Source organism: Anomaloglossus baeobatrachus, chromosome 1 (assembly GCF_048569485.1).
Source record: "Anomaloglossus baeobatrachus isolate aAnoBae1 chromosome 1, aAnoBae1.hap1, whole genome shotgun sequence".
NCBI classification, from domain to species: Eukaryota; Metazoa; Chordata; class Amphibia; order Anura; family Aromobatidae; genus Anomaloglossus; species Anomaloglossus baeobatrachus.
This window is the reverse complement of record NC_134353.1, coordinates 703,658,813-703,674,472: the sequence shown is the minus strand read 5'-3', so window position 1 is coordinate 703,674,472 and position 15,660 is coordinate 703,658,813. Positions and strand designations below refer to the sequence as shown.

The following is a 15,660-nucleotide window of genomic DNA, read 5'->3' as shown; positions in this document are numbered from 1 at the left end:
CAACATGGACTTTCAACTCCCTCCAATGGTTTTCTATGGGCTTGAGATCTGGAGACTGGCTAGGCCACTTCAGTACCTTCATGTTTCTTACGAAGCCACTCCTTTGTTGCCGTGGCGGTGTGCTTGGGATCATTATTATACTAAAAGTCCCAGGCACGTTTCATCTTCAATGCTCTTGCTGATGGAAGGAGGTTTGCACTCAAAACCTCACGATACATGGCCCCATTTGTTCTTTCATGTACACGGATCAGTCGTCCTGGTGCCTTTGCAGAGAAACAGCTCCAAAGCATGATGTTGCCACCCCCATGCTTCACAGTAGGTATGGTGTTCTTTGGATGCAACTCAGCATTCTGTCTCCTCCAAACACGATGAATTGTGTTTCTATCAAACAGGTTTTTTTTTTAGTTTGGTTTCATCAGACCATATGACATTCTCCCACTACTCTTCTGGACAATCCAAATACTCTCCAGCAAACTTCAGATGGGCCTGGACATGTACTGACTTAAGCAGGGAAACTCATCTGGCACTGCAGGATCTGACTTCACTGGCGGCATAGTGTATTACTGAGGGTAGCCGTTGTTATGGTGGTCCTAGCTCTATGTAGGTCATTCACTAGGTCCCCCTCGTGTGCTTCTGGGATTTTTTCTCACCGTTCTTGTGATCATTTTGACCCCACGGGGTGAGATCTTGCATGGAGCCCCAGATCGAGGGAGATTATCAGTGGTCTTGTATGTCTTCCATTTTTTTTTATTATTGCTCAGACAGTTGATTTCATCACACCCAGCTGCTTGCCTATTGCAGATTCAGTCTTCTCAGCCTGGTGCAGGGCTACAATTTTGTTTCTTGTGTCCTTCAGAAGCTCTTTGGTCTTCACCATAGTGGAGTGTGGAGTGTGACTGTGTGAGGTTGTGGACAGGTGTCTTTTACACTGATAACAAGTTCAAAGAGGTGCCATTACTACAGGTAATGAGTGGAGGACAGATAATCCTCTTAAAGAAGAAGTTACAGGTCTGTGAGAGCCAGAAATCTTGCATGTTTATAGGTGACTAAATACTTATTTTGCACCATAGTTTGCAAAAAAAAAAAATTGCCAAATCAGACAAGGTGATTTTCTGGATTTATTTTCTCATTTTGTCTCTCATAGTTGAGGTCTACCTATAATGACAATTACAGGCCTCTCTCATCTTTTTAAGTGGGAGAACTTGGACAATTGGTGACTGATTAAATACTTTTTTCCCTCACTGTAATTCTATGAACAAAGTAAAATCTTCAATGGAGCTAGCCCTCCTATCTTTGAGTGATATTTGTATCTCTACACTGTGTGAAGTCAAGATCCACTAATGTACACAGGTAAGAGGGTTGCATGTAAAGGCCCCTTTACACACTGAGACTTTCAGCGATCCCACCAGCGATTCCAACCTGGCCGGGATCGCTACAAAGTCTCTGGTGAGTCTCTGGTGAGCTGTCAAACAGGCAAACCTGGCCAACGACGCAACAGCGATCCGGACCTGCAGAACGACCTAGCTAGTCAAACACTGGAAACGAGTGATGTGTCACAATATCTGTCAATCACTATTCTCTGTCAGTCGGTCTCTCCCTCTCGGTCTCTATTCTCTCTCTGTCGGTCCGTCACTATCTCTGTCCCTCTCTCACAGTCTGTCGGTCATTTTCCCCTCCTCTCTCATACTCACCGATCCCCGATCCCCGGCGCTGCACGGCATTCACACTGCTGCGGCGGCTTTTACTATTTTGAAAAAGCCGGCCGCTCATTAAACAATTTTGTATTCCCTACTTTCCCCGCCCACAGGTGCCTATGATTAGTTGCAGTGAGACACGCCCCCACGCTGAGTGACAGGTGTCTCACTGCACCCAATCACAGCAGCTGGTGGGCGTGTCTATACTGTGCAGTGAAATAAATAATTAAATAATTAAAAAAAACGGCGTGCGGTCCCCCCAAGTTTAATACCAGCCAGATAAAGCCATACGGCTGAAGGCTGGTATTCTCAGGATGGGGAGCTCCACGCTATGGGGAGCCCCCCAGCCTAACAATATCAGTCAGCAGCCGCCCAGAATTGCCGCATACATTATATGCGACAGTTCTGGGACTGTACCTGGCTCTTCCCGATTTGCCCTGGTGCGTTGGCAAATCGGGGTAATAAGGAGTTATTGGCAGCCCATAGCTGACAATAAGTCCTAGATTAATCATGTCAGGCGTCTCCCCGAGAAATCTTCCATGAGTAATCTGTAAATTACAGTAAATAAACACACACACCCGAAAAAATCCTTTATTAGAAATAAAAAACACAAACAAATTCCCTCATCACCAATTTAATCAGCCCCAAAAAGCCCTCCATGTCCGGCATAATCCACGGACCTCCAGCGTTGCATCCAGCTCTGCTGCATGCAGGTGACAGGAGCAGCAGAAGACACCGCCGCTCCTGTCAGATCCACGCAGCAACTGAGGTGAGTATCATGATCGGCTGAGCTGTCACTGAGGTTACCTGCTGTCACTGGATCCAGCGGTGGCCGCGGGTAACCTCAGTGACAGCTCAGCTGATCGCGATACTAACCTCAGTTGCTGCGTGGAGCTGACCGGAGCGGCGGTGAGTAGCGCGATCAGCTGAGCTGTCACTGAGGTTACCCGCGGCCACCGCTGCATCCACCGATGGATCCACCGCTGGATCCAGTGACAGCGGGTAACCTCAGTGACAGCTCAGCCGATCGCGCGGCTGTCTTCATTAGCTGTCTGGAGCTGACAGGAGCGGCGGTATCTTCTGCTGCTCCTGTCACCTGCATGCAGCAGAGCTGGATGCGACGCTGGAGGTCCGTGGATTACGTCGGACATGGAGGGCTTTTTGGGGCTGATTAAATTGGTGATGAGGGAATTTGTTTGTGTTTTTTATTTCTAATAAAGGATTTTTTGGGTGTGTGTGTTTATTTACTGTAACTTACAGATTAATCATGGAGGGTGTCTCATAGACATCTGACATGATTAATCTAGGACTTATTGGCAGCTATGGGCTGCCAATAACTCCTTATTACCCCGATTTGCCAACGCACCAGGGCAAATTGGGAAGAGCCGGGTACAGTCCCAGAACTGTCGCATATAATGTATGCGGCAATTCTGGGCGGCTGCTGACTGATATTGTTAGGCTGGGGGACTCCCCATAACGTGGAGCTCCCCATCCTGAGAATACCAGCCTTCAGCCGTATGGCTTTATCTGGCTGGTATTAAAATTGGGGGGGACCGCATGCCGTTTTTTTTTAATTATTTAATTATTTATTTCACTGCACAGTATAGACACGCCCACCAGATGCTGTGATTGGGTGCAGTGAGACACCTGTCACTCAGCGTGGGGGCGTGTCTCACTGCAACCAATCATAGGCACCTGTGGGCGGGGAAAGTAGGGAATACGAAATTGTTTAATGAGCGGCCGGCTTTTTCAAAATAGTAAAAGCCGCCGCAGCAGTGTGAATGCCGTGCAGCGCCGCGCCGGGGATCGGGGATCGGTGAGTATGAGAGAGGAGGGGAAAATGACCGACAGACTGTGAGAGAGGGACAGAGATAGTGACGGACCGACAGAGAGAGAATAGAGACCGAGAGGGAGAGACCGACTGACAGAATAGTGATTGACAGATATTGTGACACATCACTCGTTTCCAGGGTTTTAAGTCCCCTTTACACACTGAAACTTTCTAGCGATCATGCTGCACAGCGGGAAACAAAGGACCAAAGAATGGTCGTGAACGATTTGTAACAATCAGCAACTTCACAGCAGGGGCCAGGTCGCTGATGTGTTTCACACACTGCAATGTCGCTGGGGAGGTCGCTATTACGTCACAAAACCGGTGACGTTACAGCGATGTCGTTTGCGATGTTGCAGTGTGTAAAGCCACCTTAAGAGGCTTTATAGGTGACAACAGATTTGTGATTGCCCATTGATTGTATTGTATTATATAACGATTTATGTTGAGAGCCTTTTTGGGATTCTTCTAAAGTTACAACTTTAAGGCTTAATTGAGAAAATTAATAAATTCTTGAGTTAAAAAAAAAGAAAATAAGTAAATATTTTTTTTATATTCGTGTAAAAAGATATCATATACATTACACAGTGTTTATATGTACACAGTGGTGTAAAATCATCTCTGTAAGAATCAATGCTTTATATACTCATAGTTAAAAAAAAAATTGGCCATTGAAATGTAGAGGCAAAAAATTGGCCGGTCATTAAGGCCCTTTTGGACCTGGTCATTAAGGTGCTAATGTACAGCAGGCCATGCAGTACACTGTGGTGTTATGGGCACAACAGGCTATTACTATGTGTCATGATGTACAGTACATTATTATAAGGCTATGTAGTGCATCATGTATTACTGTGGGAACAGCAAACCATGCAGTGAACAGTGTGTTATTATTAAAACAGCAGACCATGCAGTGCATTGTGTGTCATTATTAACACAGCAGACCAAGCAGTGCATTTTGTGTCATGAGTAGTGATACGCGAACCTGCAGATATCCAGGATCTGTGGGTCCATCCGGATTTTAAAAAGAAACCTAATTCGGGCCTGGAATTAATACCGGATATCTACCCGGACGCTGATCTCCATATAAATCTATGGGGACTTGAATCATCTCTAAAATGGTGGTGGAAAGGGCTAAGGGGATTAAGCAGGCACATTATACTTGCCGAGTCTCCACATGGCGGTAACACTACTTTCAGGGCTGCTCATTATCCCTCATGCATATGCACTGCTTCCACCACCCACCGGCAGTCCTGGTTTCAGTGATTAGTTGCAGTCAGACCGTGCACCCATCCTGTGTAACAGCGTCTGTTATTGGTTGGAATCACAGATGCTGTGTGCATGTCTGTCGTACTGTAGCAATAAATAAATAAACTGCCATAGGGTCCACTCATATTATGAAACCCAACACAGATAAAGCATATGGCTACAGGCTGCAGCCCCTAGCCGTGTGCTTATCTTGTCTGTGTATCAAAATAAGAGGGACTCCATGCGGGATTTTTAATTATTTAAATAAATAATTTTAAAAAATGGCGTGCAGCCTGCCTTAATTTTGATACCCAGCCATAATAAAGCTGACACTAGATTTGTCTCATCCTTTTACTCAGCTCGTCCTGATTGACGTGGTGCAGGTGTCATTCGGGGTAATATCAGGAGTTAATGACAGCTCACAGCTGCCACTAAACCCTAGATTAGTAATGGGAGGCGTCTATAAGACCCCCCATTACTAATCTGTAAGTGAAAAGAAATAAACACAAACACAAAAAAAATCCTTTATTTGAAATAAAATACAAAAAAAAGCTCTTTCACCCCTTTATTAGCTGCAAACACTCAGTTCCGACGTAATCCACACGTCCCATGACGATTTCGGCTCTGCTACATACATACTAAAGGCACAGCGTGTGGGCACAGAACACGTCCGCATGCTGTGGCTTCAGGCAGAGACTGACTGAGCCGCAGTAATGAGCGATGACGTCACTCAGTTTGTTTGCGGTCACAGCTTGAGATTCTCACGGTACCCCACCTGTGACTGCAGATAAACTGACCTTAGGTGACCTCATTGAACACTGAGTTTACACACCTGCATCTCTTGGCAAAAAATCGCGTTATTTTTTCCAAAACATGCAGATTTGGTGCTGAAATTTATACACCATATTCCTGCACCGAATCTGCACCTCCTGGCAAAAAAAAACTGCACAAAAACAGCTTTGACGCCATTTTGGTGCGGTTTTCTGCCAGGAGATGCAAATTTGGTGCAGAAATCTGTTATAGATAGGACTAAAGGTACAACGTGACAGTCTCTCTTTAAGGTACAACAGGCCATGTAGTGCACTCTGTCTGTGCAGTTCACTCTGTGTTATTATGGGTAAAGCAGACCATGTAAAGTAATGTGTTATTATGAATACAGCAAACAATTTAGGGCACAGAGATTATTATGGATACAGTAAGCCATGATGTACACTGTATTATTCAGGCACAGCAAATCCTTCAGTACGCAGTGTATTTTTATAAGTATAGCAGATCATCCAGTGCGTCGTGTGTTATAGGTACAGCATGCAATGCAGTTCATTGTAGAGGTAGAGCAGGCTATGCAGTGCAGTAAGTGTTATAGGTATAGCAGATCATGCAGTGCATTGTATTCTACAGGTACAGCAGGCCATGCAATGCAGTCAGTGTTACAGGTATAGCAGGCAATGCAGTGAAGTCAGTGTTATTGGTATAGCTGGCCATGAAGTGCACTCAGTATTATAGGTATAGCAGGCCATTCAGTGAGGTCAGTGTTATAGGCATAGCAAGCAGTGCAGTGAATTCAGTGTTAGGCTATGTCCGCACGTTGCTTTTTACCTGCTTTTTTGCTGCTTTTTCAACTGCAGCGTTTAATGCCAAAATGGTTGTGTTCTGCTTTTCAAGCAAAGTCTATGGGAATTTGGGTTTCTTGTCCGCACTATGCAGTTCAAAATGCTGCCTTTTTGTTGCAGAACTTTGGTCAAAAACTCAGCTTTGCAGTGCAAAACCCAAATGGCAAAAACAACTGACATGTCAATTGTTTTTGCCATTTGGGTTTTGCACTGCAAAGCTGAGTTTTTGACCAAAGTTCTGCAACAAAAAGGCTGCAGTTTGAACTGCATAGTGCGGACAAGAAACCCAAATTCCCATAGACTTTGCTTGAAAAGCAGAACACAACCATTTTGGCATTAAACGCTGCAGTTGAAAAAGCAGCAAAAAAGCAGGTAAAAAGCAGGTAAAAAGCAACGTGCGCACATAGCCTAATAGGTACAAGAGGACATGCAATGAAGTCAGTGTTATAGGTATAGCAGGCCATGCAGTGCAGTCAGTGTTATAGGTATAGCAGGCCATGCAGTGCAGTCAGTGTTATAGGTATAGCACGCCATGCAGTGCATTCAGTGTTATAGGTATAGCATGAACACTGTGCACAGCATAACATTATGATAAAGCAAACCATGTTGCCACATTGTGTTATTATTCGTACAGTAGGCCATGTAGTGTAAAGTTTATTATTTTGGTACCTCATGGCATGTAGTGCATAATGTATCATTATAATACAGCAAACCATGTAGTGCGCAGTGTGTTATAATAGTACTGACAGGGCTGTGGAGTCGGTAAACCAAACCTTCGACTCCGACTCCTCAATTTCTCCTGCTCCGACTCCGACTCCTACATATATTGCTTATAGTTAGGTGAAAAATGAATTGTAGTACATGAATATGTGTATGTGAACATCAGAAATTTAATAATTTTTATGATACAATAATCAATATATTTGGATAGAACATAAAATATATTTATTGGATACAACTTTAGAACACAAAAAACTGTAATAAATTGTAAATATGTAATACACTATGTAATATACAGTAGATTACATATATCTATCTTGTGTGTGTATTTATCTTGTGCGTGTGTGTATATATATATATATATATATATATATATATATATATATATATATATATATACATATATTGTATTAAATATTTACAATTTATTCGTTTTTTGTGTTCTAGAGTTGTATTCTAATACGTATATTTTATGTTCTATCCAAATATATTGATTATTGTATCATAAAAATTATTAAATGTCTGATGTTCACATTGTACTACAATAAATTTTTCACTTAAATATAAGCATTATACTAAATGTTATTATTTAGTAAAATATTCAGCACATTCTGCATTGCACTCCTGTCCCCAATTTATTATATATTTTAGGAGTCGGAGTCGGTGCATTTTATACCGACTCCACCAAAATGAGCTCCGACTCCGACTCCGACTCCACAGCCCTGGTTATAGGTATACAAGGCCATGCAGTGCAGTCAGTGTTATAGGTATAGCAGACCATGCAGTGCAGTCAGTGTTATAGGTATAGCACGCCATGCAGTGCAGTCAGTGTTATAGGTATAGCACGCCATGCAGTGCATTCAGTGTTATAGGTATAGCATAAACACTGTGCACAGCATAACATTATGATAAAGCAAACCATGTTGCCACATTGTGTTATTATTCGTACAGTAGGCCATGTAGTGTAAAGTTTATTATTTTGGTACCTCATGGCATGTAGTGCATAATGTATCATTATAATACAGCAAACCATGTAGTGCGTAGTGTGTTATAATAGTACTGTCGGCCATGCAGTACACAGAGTATTATCATGGGTATAGCAGACAATGTAAGGCACAATGTATTATTATGGGTACAGTAAGCCATGAAGTATATGGTATTATTTAGGTACAGCCAGTTATATAGCTCTCAGTTTATTACTATGAGTTCAGCAGACCTTGGCGTGCACTTTGTGTTATAGGTACTACAGATTATGTAGTGCACACTGCAGTACTATTCATACATCAGACAATGGAGTGCACTTATGCATTATTATGGATATTGCAGATCATTTAGTGCACAGGCAATGCCGTGCACAGTGTATTATTTTGGTAAAGAGGGTCATGTTGTACAGTGTATAATTACAGTACAATACGCCATGCAGTACGTAGTGTATTATTATGGTTATAGAACACAACACAGTGCATGGTGCATTATTGTGGGTCTGTCCACTGGACTGAATGTTATGATACGTATATCATGTCTTGCCATACGCAGTGTATTATTATGGTAAAGAGGGCCATGTAGTACAAAGTCTAGTATAATTATTGTACAGCATAGCAGTGCACAGTATTGTTATAAGTATATCAGGCCTTGCCGTGCAGTGTACAGAGGGCAATGGAGCACACACTCTTATTTATTATGGGTACAATTAGCCATGCAGTGCACTGTGCATTGTAATAGGTACAGAACACAATGCAGTGCATAGTGTATCACTATGGGTACTGTACACCAGCCCCTGGACAGAGTGTTATATGTATATCAGGTCTTGCTGTCCACAGTGTATTAGTATGGTACAGAGGGCCATGTGGTACATGGTGTCATATTATGGGTGCAGCAGGCCATGCAGTGCATGTAGATCATCACATGTGACTGACAAAGGGAGAAGGAAGCAGTAGTCCCAGTGCTCTTATGAGCTTGGCATTTTCCTGATGACCCGGGACAGCTGCTCTGTCTCTCTTTCCCCCTCTCAATGCCTCTCTCCTGGTTTCTATCACTTTGACCTCTAAGTCTGAAACTGTCACAGACAAGGCTTAAAGTTTGTTTTTCAACCTATTCCGGAAACTCACAATCACATACTTTATCCACGGATTTACTTAAATATAGAGAATGCCCTGCCTTGTCTCAGATGAATAAAATAAATACCCTTGTGATTTAGCCAGTGATCCGTCTTAGCTGCTCTGCTGGTGACCCATCACTGTAATGTGCCATATTCTTACAAGTGCATGCTACACAGCCTCCTAGGGAATAGGATGGCTTTACAACGTAACTGTCATTTACATTTTATTATTTTATACATCAATAGTACATAATATGTTATCACACAAATCTGCTTCTTTCTCTGCCAGATTTGATCAGTCATTATTAAAATTCTCAATTCTGAGGTAAAATCTGTATTCAGTGAAGACTTTCTCATTTCTGAGATAGATGGCAGTCTTTACTGATGAGATTCTTTACACATGTTTTGTTATACATATGTTTATTTTCTTTGTATCTATTGGAACAACAAATAAAAAAACAAAGAGAAAAAAGACAAATTAGACATAATTTCACATAAACCCACAAAAATGGGCTGACAAAATTGTTGGCACCTTCACAAAACTGTAAGTAAACAACTTTGTTTCAAGCATGGGAAGCTCATTCAAACTTTGGCAAGTAACAGGTGTGGGCAATATGAAAATAATACCGGAAACCAGATAAAAAGGGGAGAAATTGATTTTATTTTTTCATTGTGTGTCTGTGTGTACCACACTAAGCATGGAGAACAGAAAGAGAAGAGGACTGTCTGAGGACTTCAGAACCAAAATTGTTGAAAAATATTTGAAAGTTACAAATCCATTGCAAAAGATTTTGATGTTCCTTTGTCCATGGTGTGCAACCTAATCAAGAAGTACAACCCATGGCCCTGTAGCTAATCTCCCTGGAGATGGACAGCAGAGAAAAAGTTATGAAAGGTGGCAACACAGGATAGTCTAGATGGTGGATAAGCAACCCCAATCAAGCTCCAAAGAAATTCAAGCTGTCCTGTAGGGTGTATCAGTGTCAGCTCAAACTATCCATCGACATTTGAAAGAAAGTAATTGCTATAGCAGGAGACCCTGGAGGACCCCACTAGTTACACAGAAACATAAAAAAGCTCTAAAACACACAAAGGAAATAAACATGTGACAAAATGTGTCATTGCAATAATTTTCTTAGAGAAATATTTCATTTTCTGGAACAATTTCAAGGACTGTACATAGAATCTCATCAGTAACAGCTTCCATCTCCTATCTCAGTAATGGGAAAGTCTTCACTGAATACAGATTTCCCCTCAGAATTGAGAATTTTGATAATTACTGATCAATTCTGGCAGAGAAAGAAGCAGATTTATCTGATAAGATATATTACAAACCTTCTTATTTTCATGTGTACTATTGATTCATAAAATGAAAATTAAAATTACAGTTAGTCTTCAAGTCAGTGGAGAAGAATCATATGTTAATTTACAGAACACAATAGTTGGTTGTTGCTTCTTTAACTATTAGACCTATACATCTGTTGTATGTATGTAGAAAAGTTTCACCTCTGTAGATGGCTTCTCTATCTAGCAATTTGGTTAGAAATAAATATATATATATATATACTGTATATCTGCCTAGACAATGTAGAAAAAGAATCTCATACATTGCTTTATTTCTTCAATATTACACATCCCTAGAAAGTTAATATGAACTAAATTAATGAACATGTGTTGCTTATTAGACATTCTTGTTATCAAAATGAAGCATTTTAATGAACTCTATGAAGTCAGATGCTGGACTAATTTGCCGGAATAATCTAATATATAAAGCTGAATGTGTGTATGTGTGTGTGTGTGTGTGTGTGTGTGTGTGTGTGTGTGTGTGTGTGTGCATCTGCACCGTCGCAGCTACAGCCACAAAATTTTGCACACTCACACTTCAGGACCCCGAGAGCGTCATAGGCTATGTTTTGAGGGGAAATTTTAACCCCGCTCTTTACAGTTATTCACCAAAAAACCTGCCTCCATTAAAGCAAATGGAGCTGGGAGCTACAGTGCAGCCAAAACTTCAGAAGAATGCGCAGCCATGCCCTTATATGGAATGTTGGCGTGTCACAATGCAGCCAGGGAAAGAGACAGACACAGACAGGGAAAGAGGCAGACACAGACAGGGTAAGAAACAGACATAGACAGGGTAAGAGACAGACACAAAGAGACAGACACAGACAAAGAAACAGACAGACAGGGAAAGAGACAGACAGGGAAAGAAACAGACAGGGAAAGAGAGGGAAAGAGACAGACAGGGAAAGTGACAGAGATATATAGACAGACAGGGAAAGAGATAGATAGACAGACAGGGAAAGAGACAGACAGACGGAGAAAGAGACTGAGACAGACGGAGAAAGAGACAGAGACAGATGGAGAAAGAGACAGAGACAGACAGGGAAAGAGACAGACAAAGAGATAGAGAGAGAGACAGAGAGATATATACAGAGGGGGAGACAGACAGAGAATGGGAGAGAAACAGAGAGACAGACACAGACAAAGAGACAGACTGACAGGTAAAGAGACAGACAGGTAAAGAGAGGGAAAGAGAGAGACAGGTAAAGAGATAGACACAGACAAAGAGACAGAGACAGACACAGGGAAACAGGGAAAGAGAGGGAAAGAGACAGACAAGGTAAGAGACAGACAAAGACAGGTAAAGAGACAGACACAGGGAAAGAGACACAGGGAAAGAGACACAGGGAAAGAGACACAGGGAAAGAGACACAGGGAAAGAGACAGACAGAGAAAGAGACAGACAGAGAAAGAGAGGGAAAGTGACAGACAGGGAAAGAGACAGACAGGGAAAGTGACAGAGATAGATAGACAGACAGGGAAAGAGATTGAGACAGACGGAAAAAGAGACAGAGACAGACAGGGAAAGAGACAGACAGACAAAGAGATAGAGAGACAGAAAGATATATACAGAGGGGGAGACAGACATTATAATTACATTTCTATCTATTTGTTTTGTGGTGTTTGTGTGCAGAATACATTTTTGTTAATACATTCTATTTTGTTAACAACAGTTATTAACCCGGGTGAAGCCGAGTAGTACAGCTAGTATATAATAATATAACTTGTAATAATATGTGCACATGTATTTAGAGCACAAGGTTGAAATTATGGTGATTAGAGATTAAAATATTTACATTTAATAGTTCTATTTAGTTATAGATGAATTTAATATAGGTAATGTAGTTTATATGTAACTTATATCCTTGTCTATGCAGCTCAAATGTTTTTTATATTATATTATATTATAGAAAGATTTGGAAAAGTCGATTGTTTTTTTGCTACAATTTTCACCAAGAGCAAAAGCTCCAATGTGAAAAAGCTCAGATTCTCTTGTATTTTCAGATCTTTCTCATGTTAAAAGTACAAATAGTGATCAGTAATTCAGGTGTCAGACAAATGTAAAACATCTTTTTTGTAAAAGGACATTCAATGCAATATGTTATAAATTCAGATATGCAGACCGTATGGAAATGCAGCTGTTAAAACATATGGCTGTGTGCATTGCCCTATTAACTAGGGTCTCATTCAGATGTCAGTTTTTCTCGCACAAGTCTAACTGTGTTTTTCAAGGATAAAACTCATATTTCATATAGTATATGGAGTTGTTCATATGGGAGTGTATTTTTGTGGACTGAGTGGTCAACACAAAATCACAGAGACGTGCCATTTTGATCTGAGTCTCGTATCAGGTTCTCACCATTGCAAGTCTATGGGTCCGTGAAAAAAATCAAGCCCTAATATGGCTCATTCGATAAAAAATATCTCAGAATATGGCGATACAAATAAATATTTTGTAAAATATTGTTTTTAGTGTCTATTAGTAGCAATCTGGTAACATACTAACTCCAAGAATAAATTGATCTTATCACTTTTACCACATGGTGAACCGCTAATTTTTTTTTAAATAAAAACATTAACTGAATTGCTGTTTTTTTTAGTTCATTCTGTGTGTCAAAAATCTGAATAAAAAGCAATTAAAAATATTCTATATTCAAAAAAGGTGCAAAAAAAAAAATCTTCAACATGTCGTGCAAAAAATAAGCCCTTGTACAACTCTGTTTGTAAAAAGATAAGAAAGTTACAACTCTCATAACATGGCAAGAGAAAAAACTATTTATTATAAAAAAGCATTTTTACTCTGTGATATCAGCAAAACACAAGAAAACCCCATAGAAATTTAGTATTACTGTAATCTCACCGACCAGCAGAATAAGCCGTCACTAATACCGCACAGCGCAAAAATAAAAATCACTATTCCTGTACTGCTGTCTATTTGATCATTCTACGTCTCAAAAATCGAAATATGGTTCAGTTCACATCCTGCGCTCTCCCCTGAGTGCTCACATCAGGGTTTCCTTGTAAACCCCAAAAACCATGAATCAGACTCAACCCTGATGGAACCACTCACTATAATGAGGCAGATGGGAGCAACTTTGGGCTCTGCCTGGTTCCTATTCCGGCGGTGCCCCAACATTTTAGGTGTCTTTTTAGCGTACAAGTGTGGATAACCACAATCCTGTGTGCACACCTAAAACGATGGATACCATCAGAACAGACACCAAACGGAGTCCTAAGTGTCTCCATCTGCCTCATTAATTTACTCTCCAAAAATCAAATAGTGCTCTCACCTTTCTGAACCCTGCCATGTACCCAAACAGCAGTTTTTGACCACATATAAGGTATTATCATGTTGTTGCCTTACAAATTATAAGGTCTGTTTTCTCCTAATATCCATTGTGAAAATAAATGGATCACTTTCGGAGGTGGGTGGATGGGGTTTTTCCATTTTTTTGTTTTGTGCACACTACATCCGATCACGCTGTTGTTACCCCCAGTGAGAGCCGTTCAAACACTGCAGGCGGCTCACACTGGGCTGAGCACAGAGCATACCCGAGCACAGAGCATACCCGAGCACAGCAATGTGTGCTTGAGTAGTTTGCATACATAAATCACCCGAACCCCTAACCTGACCTCTGTTTTTGGTTTTTTTTTGGAAAGTCTGAGTTTGATACAAACACTGAACTTTGGGCTCGTTCATCTCTATTTATATGGTTATAGCTATGGAATGTTTCTGTATGCATCTGTATGCAATGCATTTTTAACATCGGTTTTTACATACTATAATAACTCTATGTTGCATATGGATGCTAGGCGAGGAAAAAACGCACAAACTGGCATAGCACTCTCATGTCATATGGATGCTAGGCGAGAAAAAAAAAATGTATGACCTTCGCCTGAAACTCACCAACTTTTCTGGATGAGAATCTCAGCTATTTTAGATACGCAGATGTGAGCAAACCCTTATCCAGATATTCCTACCACACAAAACAGTTAATAAATATCATTTACCCCATGTCAGCCTTACATCAGCATCGTCTGTAAAATGTTCCTTTATTTTGCTGGGATGTTAGACAATTTAAAATTGTAGCAGAAATTCTTCATTTCTTCAAGGAAATTTACAAAACTTATCATTTTAGGGACCTATTCAGGTTTGAAGTGACTATGAGGGACCCCTCAACATATTCAGAACTGCTGTTAGGTAGTTATTAACCCTTCAGCTGCTTTTCAGGAATTAATGCAAAGTGGTATGACATCAAAGAAAAATGGTATTTTTTACCACCGATATATTGCTAACATTTGAACTGGCCCCTATAGCCGGCAGTCTCTAAGGCCCGTTATTTGGTCATGAATTTCTTTGACAACCATCAGGACCACACAATCATAATATCAGGATGCCGATGGGGTTAAAGAGGAGCCCATACACTCTGTTAACCATCTAGATGCATTAGTCACATTTGATAGCAGCATCTAGTGGGTTAAATGGCCATGGTCATTGCCAACACCGATCATGACTGATGCAACAGGGTGTCAGCCATAGAGTACAGCTGACAACAGCTGCATTTTAAACTGTGGGTGAGCTATTCTCTTATATCTCAGGTCACATTTAAATTGTATTGATGGTTAAGGGTTAAGGATATAAAAAAATGAAAGTTTGAAAATTCTGAAATTTTCACAATTTCCGCCAAAATTCCATTATTTTCACATTTGTACTACAATTGATTTATGTTTGGTTAGCACCTTAGGGACAATTTTTTAATTTTTTTTTTCAGATAACACAACTTAAAATCGCTAGTAATCCGTTTGCCAAGGGCTTCAGAGACTGTGACCCGGAGGATTGGTAAGTAAAATAGCATTATGGCAAACACATTACTGTAGAAGAATTTACATGTAGTTATCCTACAGGCAAAACTCCATCTTTTATAATTGTATGAATACAGTACAGTTCATTAGATTCATGGTAACTGACATTCTCATATAAGTGCTGTTTTATAAACTAGGTTACCTGCTACAAGCAGATCTTTACTAAACAGTCACTTGCATCATATTTTCATAGACAAGTGCCTACTTGTTCCAGGCCTCAGTTCAATGTGTTTACACAAGGACTTTACAAATTCA

The 15,660-nt window shown here is 40.6% G+C and overlaps 1 protein-coding gene across 2 annotated transcripts in view; it reads left to right on the top strand.

Moving 5' to 3' along the window:
- Positions 1-15,660, top strand: part of TBX1 (T-box transcription factor 1) — a 71,225-nt gene that overhangs the window by 40,222 nt on the left and 15,343 nt on the right. For both annotated transcript variants that reach the window (XM_075341772.1, XM_075341771.1), the window contains exon 7: positions 15,315-15,382. In XM_075341772.1, the coding sequence (XP_075197887.1) occupies positions 15,315-15,382 (68 nt within the window). The remainder of the gene's footprint in view (positions 1-15,314; positions 15,383-15,660) is intronic.